Consider the following 15,794-nt stretch of genomic DNA (forward strand, 5'->3'; position numbering starts at 1 on the left):
CAGACCGATCTGCCGATTTAAGGTCTTAGGCCCATCAAAGCCACATTTATAACCCGATTTTGCTAAAATTTGAGACAGTGGTTTGTGTTAGACCACTCGACATCCTAATTCAGTTTGGCTCAGATCGGTGCAGATTTGGATATAGCTGTTATAAAGACCGATCTCTCGATTTAAGGTATCAGGCCCATTAAAGTCACATTTATTACCCGATTTTGCTAAACTTTGAGATAGTGAGTTGCATTAGGCCAATCGACATCCTTATTCAGTTTGGCTCAGATCGGTCGAGATTTGGATATAGCTGTCATATAGTCCGATCTCTTGATTTAAGGTCTTGGGCGCATAAAAGGCGTATTTTTGTCAGATTTCACTGAAATTTAGGACAGTGAGTTGTGTTAGGCCCCTCGTCATCCTTCTTGAAGATCACCCACATTAGTCTAGATTTGAATTAAGCTGTTACACAGACCGATCTCTCGATTTAAGATCTTAACCCCATAATAGATGCATTTGTTATCAGATTTCACCAAAATTTGACACAGTGACTTATGTTACGCTTTTCGACATACGTGTCCTGTATGGTTCAGATCGGTCTATATATGGATATAGCTGCCAAAGAGACTAATATTGAACCAAATTTGAATAGTGTCTTCCTTTTTTTTAGTCCACATAATGTCCGTGACGAATTTGGCCAAAATCGGACCGGTTCATTTTCATTATGATGAAAGGTGGTTTACATATATCTCCGAGGTGGTGAGTATGCAAAGTTCGGCCAGGCTGAACTTAATGCCATTTCACTTTTTATATATTAAATGACAAAAACGTCATTGCTTTTAAATCAAATTAAGAGCTGAATTTAAAGCTCTAATTTCACATATGAAAAAATCTTCATCAGTGGGGGTCCTTCAATCTTATAAGGCAAAAACCCATATATACCTCAAATTTTATTGAAGTCTGACGCCAAAGAAAAAACAAGGAAGTAGTAAAAGAAACTTTTTGACAGTCATTCCAGTTCGTTTGTCATATAGAACATCTCATCAATTCTGCGATATTTTTAAAATAGTCGTCGATCTTTGTTCTTCTTTGAAATTTCTGCAGGAATTCATTAATCAATTTCGCACCTAATATTACTTTCCCACTCTATATATATGAGACACAATGCTGATAGACCGTTGATAAAGTAATGTTTTAGGGTATCATAAAATCTCTGTCAATGAACTCGCCTGCGATCAGCTAATTACGCATGGAGAAGTGGCATCAGCCCAGTCTCCGCGTCCATGCGTTAATTCTAATCATCGCCAGAGTTCTAACAAAAATTGAGCTTTTCATTTGACGTTTGATTTTTTTTTTACTGACTGCGCCATCGTTCTGAGACTTTAGAGAATATTCTTAATTAAATTCCACATACTTTGGTCGTGCGATGTCGTTTTATGAATATTTATTTCGATTTAAGTTCGAACTGGCTTCTGATATGGGCTCTCTCTCTCGATTGGCGCTGTGTATCGGGTTTGATACTAAAATTTACAAAAAACAAACACCGAATTTGCAAGCCCATCACTATGCAGGGAATAAAACTTGGATGCTGAGTGGTTAGTTGGTGTATATTTTGTGGATTTTGGTTTTCCACCACAGCTAGCTGTTAGGTGTATAAATTTCAAAGTCGCATATAAATAGTTTCAGCCCAGGTTATCAAGAATATCAGTGCGGAATTTCGGGTCTGTGCAGTCACATCACGTAAGAAATTGATAACAATGGTAAGTCAAGCTATTGATGGCTTTTTTATTGAGAAAGAACTTGACCTAAGGCTTTTGTCATCCTTTTAGAAATTCGTCTTAATTGCCTTGGCCCTTTTGGGTGCCGTTGCCGCTGATGTCAGCCACTTGAGCAATGAATACCTGCCACCACATGAAGCTGAAGTGAACAAAGAATACCTGCCCCCACATATGGAAGCTTTGTTGTCTCACAATCATGTGGAATATGCCGAACAAACCAATGAAGTGCCCCAGGAAGAGGAACCAGCCCCCGTGGTTGAGGAAGCAGCCGAAGAGTCTGCCTCAGAATTCCAACAAAGCTATGCCGCTGATGAACCCGAAGACTCTTCCTCAAACACGGTTGAGGAGCAAGCCGCCCCCGAACCAGCACCTGTTGACATTCCTCAATCCTATGAATCCAGTGCCTCCTCAGGTGTAGAAACCCAATATGGCGAGAATGGTGGATACGTTTATTAGATTTTGTTTTAATTTTTCATTAGTATGAAATTAGCTTGTATTTAGATTAGGGAATAAATTATTGACAAATTCAACTGCGTGCTTAACTTGGAACAAAACATGATGAGGCAGCGAAAGTTTTTGATAAACCTCATTACAAATGCAACTCGTTTTGGTATCCAGAAATCAAATTATGGAATATGAATGATATACCCAAAGATGTTGCGCCGTTGATATGTATTAGACAATACACCAGTGAATTTATGTGTTTATATGCTAACTCCAGGCAAAAAAAAAAACTCATCTTACGAAAATTAGCATTAATTAGAATGCTAATACTCTTCCCGTGTATATTTTTTTATACCCACCACCGAAGGATGGGGGCATATTCATTTTGCCATTCCATTTGCAACTCATCGAAATATCCATTTCCGACCCTATAAAGTGTATATATTCTTGATCAGCGTAAAAATCGAAGACGATCTAGATCTGTCCGTTCGTCTGTCTGTCCGTCCGTTTGTCCGTCCGTCTATCCGTCCGTCTGTCTGTTGAAATCACGCTACAGTCTTCAAAAATAGAGATATTCAGCTGAAACTTTGCAGAAATTCTTTTTTCGTCCATAAGCATGTTAAGTTCGAATATAGGCTATATCGGACTATGTCTTGATATAGCCCCCATATAGACCGATCCGCCGATTTAGAGTCTTAGGCCAATAAAAGCAACATTTATTATCCGATTTTGCTGAAATTTGATACAGTGAGTTGCGATAGGTCCTTCGACAACCTTCTTCAATTTGGCTCAGATCGGTCCAGATTTCGATATAGCTGCCATATATACCGATCCGCCGATTTAGGGCCTTAGGCCCATAAAAGCCACATTTATTATCCCATTTTGCTGGAAAATTGGACAGTGAGTTGTGTTAGGTCAGTCGCCATTCTTCTTCAATTTGTCCCCGATCGTCTCAGATTTGGATATAGCTGCCACATAGACCGATCCTCCGATTTAAGGTTTTGGGCCTATAAAAGGCACAGTTTTTTGCCCGATGTCGCTGAAATTTGGAACAGTGAATTAGGTTAAGCCCCTTGATATACTTCTCCAATATGGCACAGATCAGTTCAGATTTGGATATAGCTGTCATATAGACCGATCTCTCGGTTTTAGGTTTAGGGGCCATAAAAGTCGCATTTATTGTCCGATGTTGCCGCAATTTGGGACAGTGAGTTGTATTAGGCCCTTCGACGTCCTTCTTCAATTTCACTCAGATCGGTCCAGATTTGGATATACCTGCCATATAGACCGATCTCTCGATTTAAAGTTTTGGGGCCACAAAAGGCGCATTTATTGTCCGATTTAGCCGAAATTTGGGACAGTGAGTTGTGTCTGGCTCTTCGACATCATTCTGCAATTTGGCCCAGATCGGTCTAGATTTGTATATAGCTGCCATATAGACCGATTTCGATTTGGCCGAAATTTGGGGAGAGAGAGTTGTGTTAGGCCAGTTGACATCTTTCTTTAATTTGGCCCAGATCGGTTTGAATACAGATGCCATACATACCGATCTCTCGATATAATGTCATGGTCACATGAAAGGCGCACTTATAATCCAATATCGCTGAAGTTTGACACAGTGATGTTATGTTGGACTTTCAACATGCGTGTCGTATATGCTTCAAATCGGTCGATATTTGGAAATAACTACCAAAAAGACCATTATTTTGTTCTTCAAAATTGAACAATGACTTGTACTTACTTAGACCACTCAATGTGCGTGCCGAATTTGGTCCAAATCGTACTTACAGCTGCTATGGGGGCATAAATTGTGAATTTTTCACCGCAATATGACGAAAAGTGGTTTACATATATATCCCAGGTGGTGGGTGTCCAAAGTTCGGCCGGCCGAACTTAACGCTGTCTTACTTGTTTCTTTAAATAAAGGCCTGTCTATATTATATTGTACCCTCCACAATAGGATGGGGGTATACTAATTTCGTCATTCTGTTTGTAGCTCCTCGAAATATTCGTCCAAGACTCCATAAAGTATATATATTCTTGATCGACATGACATTTTAAGTCCATATAGCCATGTCCGTCCGTCTGGCCGTCCGTCTGTCCTTCCGTCCGTCTGTCCGTCCGTCCCTCCGTCTGTCCGTCCGTCTGTCCTTCCGTCCGTCTGTCCGTCCGTCAGTCCGTCCGTCTGTCCGTCCGTCTGTCCGTCCGTCTGTCCGTCCGTCTGTCCGTCCGTCTGTCCGTCCGTCTGTCCGTCCGTCTGTCCGTCCGTCTGTCTGTCCGTCTGTCTGTTCGTCTGTCCGTCCGTCTGTCCTTCCGTCCGTCTGTCCGTCCGCCTGTTCGTCTGTCCGTCCGTCTGTCCTTCCGTCCGTCTGTCCTTCCGTCTGTCCGTCCGTCTGTCCGTCCGTCTGTCCGTCCGTCTGTCCGTCCGTCCGTCTGTCCTTCCGTCCGTCAGTCCGTCCGTCCGTCTGTCCGTCCGTCTGTCCGTCCGTCTGTCCGTCCGTCTGTCCGTCCGTCTGTCCTTCCGTCCGTCTGTCCTTCCGTCCGTCTGTCCGTCCGCCTGTCCGTCCGTCTGTCCGTCCGTCTGTCCGTCCGTCCGTCTGTCCTTCCGTCCGTCAGTCCGTCCGTCCGTCTGTCCGTCCGTCCGTCTGTCCGTCCGTCTGTCCGTCCGTCTGTCCGTCCGTCTGTCCGTCCGTCTGTCCGTCCGTCTGTCCGTCCGTCCGTCTGTCTGTCCGTCCGTCTATCTGTCGAAAGCACGCTTACTTTCGAAGAAGTAAAGCTAGCCGCTTGAAATTTTGCACAAATACTTCTTTTTAGTGTAGGTCAGTTGGGATTGTAAATGCGCCTAGGATCTTGACTTCTTGAGCCTCTATAAGGCGCAATTCTTATCCGATTTAGCTGCAAGTTTGCATCACGTGTTTTGGTATGACTTTCAACATTTGTGCAAAGTATGGGGGAAATCGGTACATAACCTGATATAGCTGCCATATAAACCGATCTGGGATCTTTACTTCTTGAGCCTCTAGAGGGCGCAATTATTATCCGATTTGGCTGAAATTTGGCATGACGTGTTTCGGTATGACTTCCAACAGCTAAGTATGGTGGAAATCAGTCCATAACCTGATATAGCTGCCATATAAACCGATCTGAAGTCTTTACTTCTTGAGCCTTTTGCATGACGTGTTTCGGTATGACTTTTAACATTTGTGCAAAGTATGGTGGAAATTGGTTCATAACCTGATATAGCTGTCATATAAACCGATCTTGGATCTTGACTTCGTGAGCCTCTAGAGGGCGCAATTATTATCCGATTTGGCTGAAATTTTAAATAACGGCTTCTCCCATAACCACCAAAGTACGTGTCAAAAGCGGTCTGACCAGTCTATAGCCTGATACAGCTCCCATATAAACCGATCTCCCTTTCTGTATTTCTTTAGCCTCTAGAGGGCGTAATTCCTATCCGATTTGGCTGAAATTTCGCATGAGGTGTTTTGTTAAGACTTCCAAAGACTGTACTAAGTATGATGCAAAAAGGTTCCATAACCTGATGTAGCTGCATATAAACCGATCTGGGATATTGACTTCTTGAGCCTCTAGAGGGCGCAATTACTATCCAATTTGGCTGAAATTTTGAACAACGGTTTCTCCCACATACCTTCAACATACGTGTCAAATATGGTGATGAATCGGTCTATAGCCTGAAATAGCACAAACAGAGATACCGAGAAAAGAATTCGACAAATTTGATCCATGGTGGAGAGTATATAAGATTCGGCCCAACCGAGCTTATTAAAGTATGGTAACACAGGCGATATTTGCCTTAATGACACGTACACGTACGTGTACGTGGTAGCGCTTGGGGTGCAGACAAAGAAATCTTGTTGACCATGTACAAAGCAATTGGCCGGTCTGTGGTAAGTTATGCGGCACCAGTGTGGTCTCATCAATTTTGTGACACGCAGTGGAATAATATTCAGATCTGTCAGAATGCCGCCCTCCGAACTGCGACGGGCTGTCTCCTCAGTTCTCATGTGGACCACCTCCATCAGGAGACAGAGATCCTACCAATGCGAAGACCTAACTACATGCTGTTTAAGCAATACCTTTTGGGCTGTTATCGCCGAGACCATCCAAATCATCATTTTGTGGATAGATATCCACCGCCCAGAAGCCTTAAGGTGAATCTACATAATCTAGAGCGTGAGGTTCAGCGCTACAAGAGAGAACCTCTAGATCAAGCGGTATATCAAGCGGGTCTAAACAACATTCATGCAGACACGGTAGCAGATGCGGTTATTGGCTATCGGGTGAATGTAGTCATTGGAGAACGACCGCCACATATTGCACCCGAAGAAATCGACCTCCCCCGGCAAACCAGAGTAGTTCTGGCTCAATTACAATTACGGCAGATGTAGCCGCCTTAATTCCCACAGAGCTAGGATTGATGCCGACGTGCAAGATGTATGTCCCGATTGTAACCAGGGACCGCCTGTTTAAATACCCCGCCAGACTCACTCGACTCAGACAAAGATTCCTTGTGGACGTACCCCATCTTAGTCGCAGAGTTCCTGGGTCTTGACACTCAACAGAATCAAGCAGACGAAAGATGGAATACAATAAACTGCTACAACAACAACAACAACCTTAATGACAGAATGAGAGATGAGCGATGTCTGCGTTGTGAGACTTACAAAGCGAAAGATGTCTGTTGGAAAACAACTGTAGTGGGAAAATTAATTAAAGTTGCTGCGAGGCGTCGTTTTGATACTGGACTGGAAGTCTATCTCTACATCCGATCTAGGCGAACAAGCTCCCAAGAGAGTTGTAGAAAGAAGAATTGCTTTAAGAAATCTTCTTACAGTCAGGCTAAGCGAACAAGGCAAGGAAGAGGTTGTAGAGGAATTTCCGCGAATGAAAAGAATCCCCCTACGATCCGAGCTAGCGAATAAGCTCCATGGCAGGTTGTAGGAGAACTATAAGAGCTACTCTTTCTACATCTAGCTATGTGAACAAGCTCAAAGGAGGGGGTATTGAAATAAGCCAAATCATTTGAACAAAAATATTCCGTAAAACCCACATTGGTTTTAATCTTCACATAAGATAAAAATTTTTTTTTTTTGATTATATCATTGAAAATCGTAAGATTATGATTAATTGACCAGTTTACAATTAAACGGTAAAAAATTCTATAATGCAACTAAAATGTGATGTCTCTACGATCCTAACATGCTACAACTGGATCACATCTAGAAGAAATAGGAATTGTAGCCGGTGTTGGGGAAGTAACTTGGGCTACTGTACCAATTATACCACAAACTTGATACACGTGGAACTTTTACACTGGTTTGATGATAAGAATAACTGGGATACGAATGTCTGCTGGATTGTTGGGTCCAATAATCGCCAAAAGATGAGTATTGACCTGGGTAATATGCTAAACCGGTATAGTAATCCTTTTTGGGAGTTTGCTGTGCATAGTTGTAGGAGTTCCAATAGTCACCTGTGAGAGGGAGGGAGGTAGGAATCAAACCTTTATCATTATAGTTCTACTCAGTTTATTGAGATGTCGTACCAGTGGGAGGAGTTAGGCCGGTGTAATATTTCTGTTGGGGTTTTTGGTTATTGGCACCAGTGGGAGGAAGCAAGCCGGTGTAATATTTCTGTTGGGGTTTTTGGTTATTGGTGCCAGAGGGAGGAAGCAAACCAGTGTAATATTTGTTTTCAGGCTGTTGGGTTTTGAATTCTTCAGGAATACTCAGCCCGGTGTAGTACTGCTTTACAGGTTGTTGATTTTTGAGATCTTCAGGAATACTCAAACCAGTGTAGTATTGCTTTACAGGTTGTTGATTTTGAAGTTCTTCAGGAATAAGAAGGCCAGTGTAGTACTCCTTTACAGGTTGTTGATTTTTAAATTCTTCAGGAATACTCAGTCCAGTGTAGTACTGCTTTTGTGGTTTTTGATTATTGGCACCAGTGGGAGGAAGCAAACCGGTGTAATATTTGATTTCTGGCTTTTCGGTTTTGAATTCTTCAGGAATACTCAAACCAGTGTAGTATTGCTTTACAGGTTGTTGATTTTGAAGTTCTTCAGGAATTAGAAGACCAGTGTAGTACTGCTTTGGGGGTTTTTGGTTATTGGTACCAGTGGGTGGAAGCAAACCGGTGTAATATTTCTGTTCGGGCTTTTGGTTATTGCTACCAGTGGGAGGAAGCAAACCGGTGAAATATTTGTTTTCAGGCTTTTGGGTTTTGAATTCTTCAGGAATACTCAGACCAGTGTAGTACTGCTTTACAGGTTGTTGATTTTTAAGTTCTTCAGGAATTAGTAGACCAGTGTAGTACTGCTTTGGGGGTTTTTGGTTATTGGTACCAGTGGGAGGAAGCAAACCGGAGTATTGTTTGTTTTCAGGCTCTTGGGTTTTGAATTCTTCAGGAATAAGCAAACCAGTGTAGTACTCCTTCTTAGGTGGTTGAGGTTTAAGGTCTTCCGGAAGAATGGCACCTGTAGCATACTTTTGCTCTGGGGGAGGAATCAAACCGGTATAATATTTTTGTTCAGGTGGAGGAGGAGTTAAACCGGTGTAGAATTTCTTTTCCGTTTCTGGTTTCTTGAGAGCTTCTTCCACAGTGGTTAGGTATTTGTCATCATCCTGACCGGGAATGTAAACCAAACCGGTGTGATATTGATCTTCTGGTTTTTGGAGAGCTTCTTCTACAGTGGTTAGGTATTTGTCATCATCCTGACCGGGAATGTAAACCAAACCGGTGTGATATTGATCTTCTGGTTTTTGGAGAGCTTCTTCCACAGTTGTAAGGTATTTGTCGTCATCCTGACCGGGAATGTAAACCAAACCGGTGTGATATTGATCTTCTGGATTCTCAGTTTGTGAGGACCAATAGGCAGCTTGTTGGTTGGTAAAGTCATCAGAGCCGGGCATAACAGCAGCACTCATGGTATCATCTCCATTGCTCACAGATGACCAATGGGCGGCTTGTTGATTGGTAAAATCATCAGAACCGGGAGGTGGGGGCAGCGATTCCGTGTTGGAATCACTAGGGATATCTCCAGCATAACCAGGACCATATTTCAAGTTATCCAATTGGATTTTGCCAGTGAATTTCTTATCCTCATTTTGTTTGCTAATGGCTGACCAGTAAGCGCCTTGTTGATTGGTAAAATCATCAGAGCCGGGCATAACAGCGGCACTCATGGTATCATCTCCATCAACGGGGGTAGCTGCGGCATCATCTTGTCCTGGAATGTATACCAAGCCAGTGTAGTATTTCTTTTCAGGTTGCTCGTTTTGCTTGCTCACAGCTGACCAATAAGCACCTTGTTGATTGGTAAAATCGTCGGAGCCGGGAGGTGGGGGAAGCGATTCAGTGTTGGAATCACTAGGGATATCTCCAGCATAACCAGGACCATATTTCAAGTTATCCAATCGGATTTTGCCGGTGAATTTCTTATCCTCATTTTGTTTGCTAATGGCTGACCAGTAAGCACCTTGTTGATTGGTAAAATCATCAGAGCCGGGCATAACAGCGGCACTCATGGTATCAGCTCCATCGGCATTGGTAGGTGCGGCATCATCTTGTCCTGGTATGTATACCAAGCCAGTGTAGTATTTCTTTTCAGGTTGCTCGTTTTGCTTGCTTACAGCTGACCAATAAGCACCTTGTTGATTGGTAAAATCATCAGAGCCGGGAGGTGGGGGAAGCGATTCACTGTTAGAATCACTAGTGATATCTCCAGCATAGCCAGGACCATATTTCAAGTTATCCAATCGGATTTTGCCGGTGAATTTCTTATCCCCATTTTGTTGGCGAACAGCTGACCAATAAGCACCTTGTTGGTTGGTAAAATCATCAGAGCCGGGGGGTGGAGGAAGCGACTCAGTGTTGCCAAGACCAGCATAGTTGATATTATTAAAGGTAATTTTGCCAAAAGCCTTTTTGTCTACATGATTGTTCAATACATCAGCTGCAGAAACTACTGGTGGTTCTACAGGACCTTTGATATAGCCAGTGTAGTATTTCGTATCTTGAACTGGGGGAACTTCCGCTGTGGACTTGATTTCACCGGCATAAGCAGGACCATAGTTAAGATTGTCCAGAGTAATCTTTCCAGTGAACTTCTTGCCTTGATCTTCAATCTGCTTGCTAACCGAGGTCCAATAGGCAGCCTGTTGTTGGGTAAACGTATCCGAACCTGGCAACGGAATGTTTGCACTGCCGGGGAAAATGGCCCCAGAAGCTGCACCCAATAGTGCTAAGGCGGCTATAAAGAATTTCTAGAAAAAAAAAAAATAGTAAAACTCTTGTATTTGTTAATTCTATCAAAGTTCTAAGGCTACTTACCATGTTTTGGTTACTCTTACGCTTAGTCAATGCGTAATCCAAGACTCCAAAATCCTGTACTGATGCAAAACCAGCAGCTTGAACTATTTATACCAAATCTATAACACTTTAAATGATAAAATATACACCAGCTGTTAAAATATTAAATAAAAATTTAGAAAAATTTTGAACTCTATACAATCTGACGTACCTCTCTTCGGGGTTAGCAACTTACGTTATGGCAACGTTATCAATGCCATATTTTGTTTTTGTAGCTGAGCATTAGAGTCCAAAACTAAATATAAGAAATATGAAAACATATTTCGGAACTATTAAAATTCGAGAGAGTTCATATATTTGGGGCATCTGTTAAATATTTGTTGTGTATATCACAAATATTTGGTATAGTTAAATCTCTAGAATGTGTTTTTTCGGAAAAAAATATTTATTTTTATTAAAACTTACTGAAATGCTTTCATTATATAAATATATCTGAATGGCTTTGTGTATTGGTTGAGGTGGTTTGGAAATAGCAGCTTGTATGTCTTATCATGCAATGGGAACCAGACCATATTTAAATTTCAGCCAAATCGGATAGGAATTGCGCCCTCTAGAGGCTCAACAAGTTAAACATGGAGATCGATTTTTATGGGAGCTGTATCAGGCTATGCACCGATTCAGACCATATTTGACTCGTAAGTTGAAGTTCATGGGAGAAGCCTTTGAACGAAATTTCAGCCAAATCGAATAGAAATTGCGCCCTCTAGAGGCTCAAGAAGTCTAGACCCCAGATCGGTTTATATGGCAGCTATGTTGGATTATGAACCGATTTCCACCATACTAAGTACAGTTGTTGCAAATCATAACGAAACACATCATGCCAAATTTCAGCCAAATCGGATAAGATTTGCGCCCTCTAGAGGCTAAAGAAGTCAAGATCCAAGATCGGTTTATATGGCAGCTATATCAAAACATGGAGCGATATGGTCCAATTACAATCCCAAGCGATCTACACTCATAAGAAGTATTTGTGCAAAATTTTAAGCGTATAGCTTAACTCCTTCGACAGTTGGAGTGCTTTCGACAGAAAAACGGACGGAAAGAAAGATGGACGGACGGACGGAAAGAAAGACGGACATGGCTAGATCGACTTAAAATGTCATGTCGATCAAGACCATATATACTTTATGGGGCCTTATACGAATATTTCAAGGATCATCAGAAACAAATAAAACCGTGCTAAGTTCGGCCGGGCCGAATCTTATATACCCTCCACCATGGGTCGCATTTGTCGAGTTTTTTTCCCGGCATCTGTTCTTAGACAAAAACAAGTAAAAGCGTGCTAAGTTCGGCCGGGCCGAATCTTATATACCCTCCACCATGGATCGCATTTGTCGAGTTGTTTTCCCGGTATCTCTTCTTAGGCTAAAAAGGATATAAGAAAAGAGTTGCTCTGCTATTAAAACGATATCAAGATATGGTCCGGTTCGGACCACAATTAAATTATATGTTGGAGACCTGTGTAAAGTTTCAGCCAATTTGTATAAGAATTGCGCCCATTGGGGCTCAAGAAGTAAAATAGAGAGAACGATTTATATGGGATCTGTATCGAGCTATAGACCGTTTCAGAACATAATAAACAACGTTTGTTGATGGTCATGAGAGGATCCGTCGTACAAAATTTCAGGCATATCGGATAATAATTGCGACCTCTAGGGGTCAAGAAGGCAAGATCCCAGATCGGTTTATATGGCAGCTATATCAGGTTATGAACCGATTTGAAACTTATTTGACACAGTTGTTGAAAGTAAAAATAAAATACGTCATGCAAAATTTCAGCCAAATCGGATAGGAATTGCGCCCTATTTATTATGCTATTAAAACGATATCAAGATATGGTCCGGTTCGGACCACAATTAAATTATATGTTGGAGACCTGTGTAAAATTTCAGCCAATTTGTATGTATATGGGATCTGTATCGAGCTATAGACCGATTCAGAACATAATAAACACGTTTGTTGATGGTCATGAGAGGATCCGTCGTACAAAATTTCAGGCATATCGGATAATAATTGCGACCTCTAGGGGTCAAGAAGTCAAGATCCCAGATCGGTTTATATGGCAGCTATATCAGGTTATGAACCGATTTGAACCTTATTTGACACAGTTGTTGAAAGTAAAAATAAAATACGTCATGCAAAATTTCAGCCAAATCGGATAGGAATTGCGCCCTCTAGAAGCTCAAGAAGTCAAATCCCCAGATCTGTTTATATGACAGCTATATCAGGTTATGGACCGATTTCAACCATACTTAACACAGTTGTTGGATATTATAACGAAATACTTCGTGCAAAAATTCATTCAAATCGGATAAGAATTGTGCCCTCTAGAGGCTCAAGAAGTCAAGACCCAAGATCGGTTTATATGGCAGCTATATCAGGTTATGGACCGATGTGAACCATACTTGGCACAGTTGTTGGGTATCATAACAAAACACGTCGTGCGAAATTCCATTCCATTCGGATAGGAATTGCGCCCTCTAGAGGCTCAAGAAATCAAGACCCAAGTCCGGTGTATATGGAGCTATATCAGGTTATGGACCGATTTCAACCATACTTGGCACAGTTGTTGGATATCATAACAAAACACGTCGTGCAAAATTTCATTCTGATCGGATAAGAATTGCACACGCTAGAGGCTCAAGAAGTCAAGACCCAAGATCGGTTTATATGACAGCTATATCAGGTTATGGACCGATTTGAACCATACTTGGCACAGTTGTTGGATATCATAACAAAACACATCGTGCAAAATTTCATTCTAATCCGATAAGAATTGCGCACTCTAGAGGCTCAAGAAGTCAAGACCCAAGATCGGTTTATATGGCAGCTATATCAAAACATGGACCGATATGGCCCATTTACAATACCAACCGACCTACACTAATAAGAAGTATTTGTGCAAAATTTCAAGCGGCTAGCTTTACTCCTTCGGAAGTTAGCGTGCTTTCGACAGACAGACGGACGGACGGACGGACGGACGGACGGACATGGCTAGATCGACATAAAATTTCACGACGGTCAAGAATATATATACTTTATAGGGTCTCAGACGAATATTTCGAGTAGTTACAATCAGAATGACGAAATTAGTATACCCCCCATCTTATGGTGGAGGGTATAATAACAGTCAGCCCAAAAACCCGAACAACCGGATTTCAAATACTCAACTGATTACTCTACGTAGGGTATAAAATGAATGAAATTACAATAATAAAAGGTGGCACCACGGGGAGCTCAGTATTTATCATTGAGATGAAGAAGAAACTAAAATTGGCCTAGAAGAAACAAAATAAAGCTATTCAGAACTGTGACTTGATATCCATTATCCCATAACAATCGAATCACAGAAGTAAACACCAAGTATACCGCCAACGTTCTATGCGCTACACCGCTTTCTATTGAGTTACGGCAAGATTTTCTATTTCTCGATGTTCTTTCTTCGGTTTATCCAGGGTTAAACATTACGCCTAGGTAATTAGTCTCTCGAGAGAACGACAGCTCTATCTTCATTGAAATCGTCAAACTTTCTTTTTCTGGTTAACAATACCATCTCAGATTTCTGGACATCAGTTTTCAAGTCCTTCCCAGACATCTTCCTCTGAGTACTCTGAACGACGTCCATACTTTTAGAGAAAAATCGTTCAACCAACATTATAACAATGACATGAACGGAGATGTTCCTCATCTTAACATGCTCTAAGGCTATCAATTATCATTGATTTTTGTGCAATTCCAAGATCCTAAACAGATTTGCGGAAATTTTACTGAATTAAAGTAAATAAATGAATAAAGACAAAATTGAGCCAGGTGAAACATGGATTCCACTTTACTATTTATGACCTTCATTTTTCAGATCTATTTGTTTTTTGGCTTACAACCCTATTTGTTTTACAACAGGTGCTTATTTGACTTATCAAATTCAATCACATATTACGAACAATATAAATAGTCTCAACGCAATCATCTAGATCACATTCAATATTCGAAAGTTTAGTTTAATATACTTTAAGTTCTCTCCAAGACGATGGTAAATTAAGTTATATCACAAAATCATTAATGATTTTTATCAACGATCTTCCATATTCTAGAAATTCTTTGCCGTTATTATCGCCTCCTTGGCCACCTTTGCTGCTGCTCTGCCACAGCAATATATTCAACAAAGTCAAGTATCTCCCCAATTGTCCGAATCAAAGATGTACTACACCGGTAGGACCAATATCGACAATCTCAACTATAGGCCCACATATGGCGGTCAAATTAGATACACATTATCTACTGGTTCAGTTCCTTTACCCAGCTCCCTTTCTAATACCCAACAACAGACTGCTAATTGGTATCTCGTAAGCAAACAACTGGAGGACCAACAAGCCAAGAAATACTATGTAGGATTAAATCCCACATCAAGTAGCACTGCCAGAATCAATTTTGTCTTGCCGGAAAGGAAATGGTATACCGGTTTGGTTTACTACCCTGCTGCTGGAACTATAATTTCTGCCCCTGGCTCAGATAAAAATACGCAACAGCAAGCAGCTTATTGGACCAAACTTAGCAGTCAGCAAAAAACTCAATAATTACCCTCAACGGAAAGGCAGGTTTGCACTGGTTGACTTTTAAAACCTTTTACAAAAGCTAAGATATGTTAAAATAAAATATTACGGAATACAAATGCCTGAAAATAAATGAATTTGTTAAATGGTTTCGTTCCTCTGTTTACTCGGTCCGGAGACTAAACTGCCATTAAAACGAAGAGGTAAATATTTCTTTTTTTTTGCGAAAATAGAGTTCATCTTAGTAGCTATTTTTAAGGTATGTTCCACAAAAGAACTATAACAAGTGAAAACGTGCTAAGTTCGGTCGGGACGAATCTTGCGTACGCACCATCATGGATTCCGCAAAAAGATTTACCTTTACCTTGGTTGCGGTTTCTATGCTCTCAAGAAGTCATATTTACTTTACTTACTTTAATTGGCTATGACAGAATATTTGTTCCACTAGCCGAAGGTAGAATAGCGTTCCAAGCACCTCGATCTTCTGCGCTCATTCTGAAATCTCTGACACAAAGTTTCGAGGTGTCTCCCACCACTTTATCTTTCCAACGGGTTTTTGGTCTTTCCGGTTTGCGTGTACTACTGTGTTTGCCTTTAAAAGACTTCTTTGCTGGAGCTTCTTCATCCACTCTGACAACAT

General features: G+C 41.3%; 2 protein-coding genes across 2 annotated transcripts; one reads left to right on the plus strand and one right to left on the minus strand.

The window, feature by feature from the left end:
• The first annotated feature begins 1,692 nt into the window (after nt 1–1,692).
• LOC106094811 (fibrous sheath CABYR-binding protein-like) lies at nt 1,693–2,296 on the plus strand. Its single transcript, XM_013262049.2, has 2 exons — nt 1,693–1,748; nt 1,818–2,296. Exons 1-2 carry the CDS (start codon nt 1,746–1,748, stop codon nt 2,220–2,222), a joined length of 408 nt encoding a protein of 135 aa, XP_013117503.1. The 5' UTR covers nt 1,693–1,745; the 3' UTR covers nt 2,223–2,296.
• Nucleotides 2,297–7,361: 5,065 nt separating this feature from the next.
• On the minus strand, nt 7,362–14,292 carry LOC106094810 (uncharacterized). Its single transcript, XM_059367079.1, has 4 exons — nt 14,232–14,292; nt 10,566–10,648; nt 7,780–10,498; nt 7,362–7,707 (listed from the first exon to the last, which is right to left on the minus strand). Exons 1-4 carry the CDS (start codon nt 14,290–14,292, stop codon nt 7,454–7,456), a joined length of 3,117 nt encoding a protein of 1,038 aa, XP_059223062.1. The 3' UTR covers nt 7,362–7,453.
• Nucleotides 14,293–15,794: the final 1,502 nt, after the last annotated feature.

This window comes from Stomoxys calcitrans, chromosome 4 (assembly GCF_963082655.1).
Source record: "Stomoxys calcitrans chromosome 4, idStoCalc2.1, whole genome shotgun sequence".
Classification (NCBI taxonomy): Eukaryota; Metazoa; Arthropoda; class Insecta; order Diptera; family Muscidae; genus Stomoxys; species Stomoxys calcitrans.

Bases quoted from the DNA above. Each gene is read 5' to 3' on its own strand.
- LOC106094810 (XM_059367079.1), bottom strand. From the start codon at position 14,292: ATGAGGAACATCTCCGTTCATGTCATTGTTATAATGTTGGTTGAACGA. The intron at 10,649-14,231 runs GTATGGACGTCG...TGGTATAAATAG, and splicing joins TGAACGATTTTTCTCTAAAA to TTCAAGCTGCTGGTTTTGCA. The intron at 7,708-7,779 runs GTACGACATCTC...TCCCTCTCACAG, and splicing joins CGGCCTAACTCCTCCCACTG to GTGACTATTGGAACTCCTAC.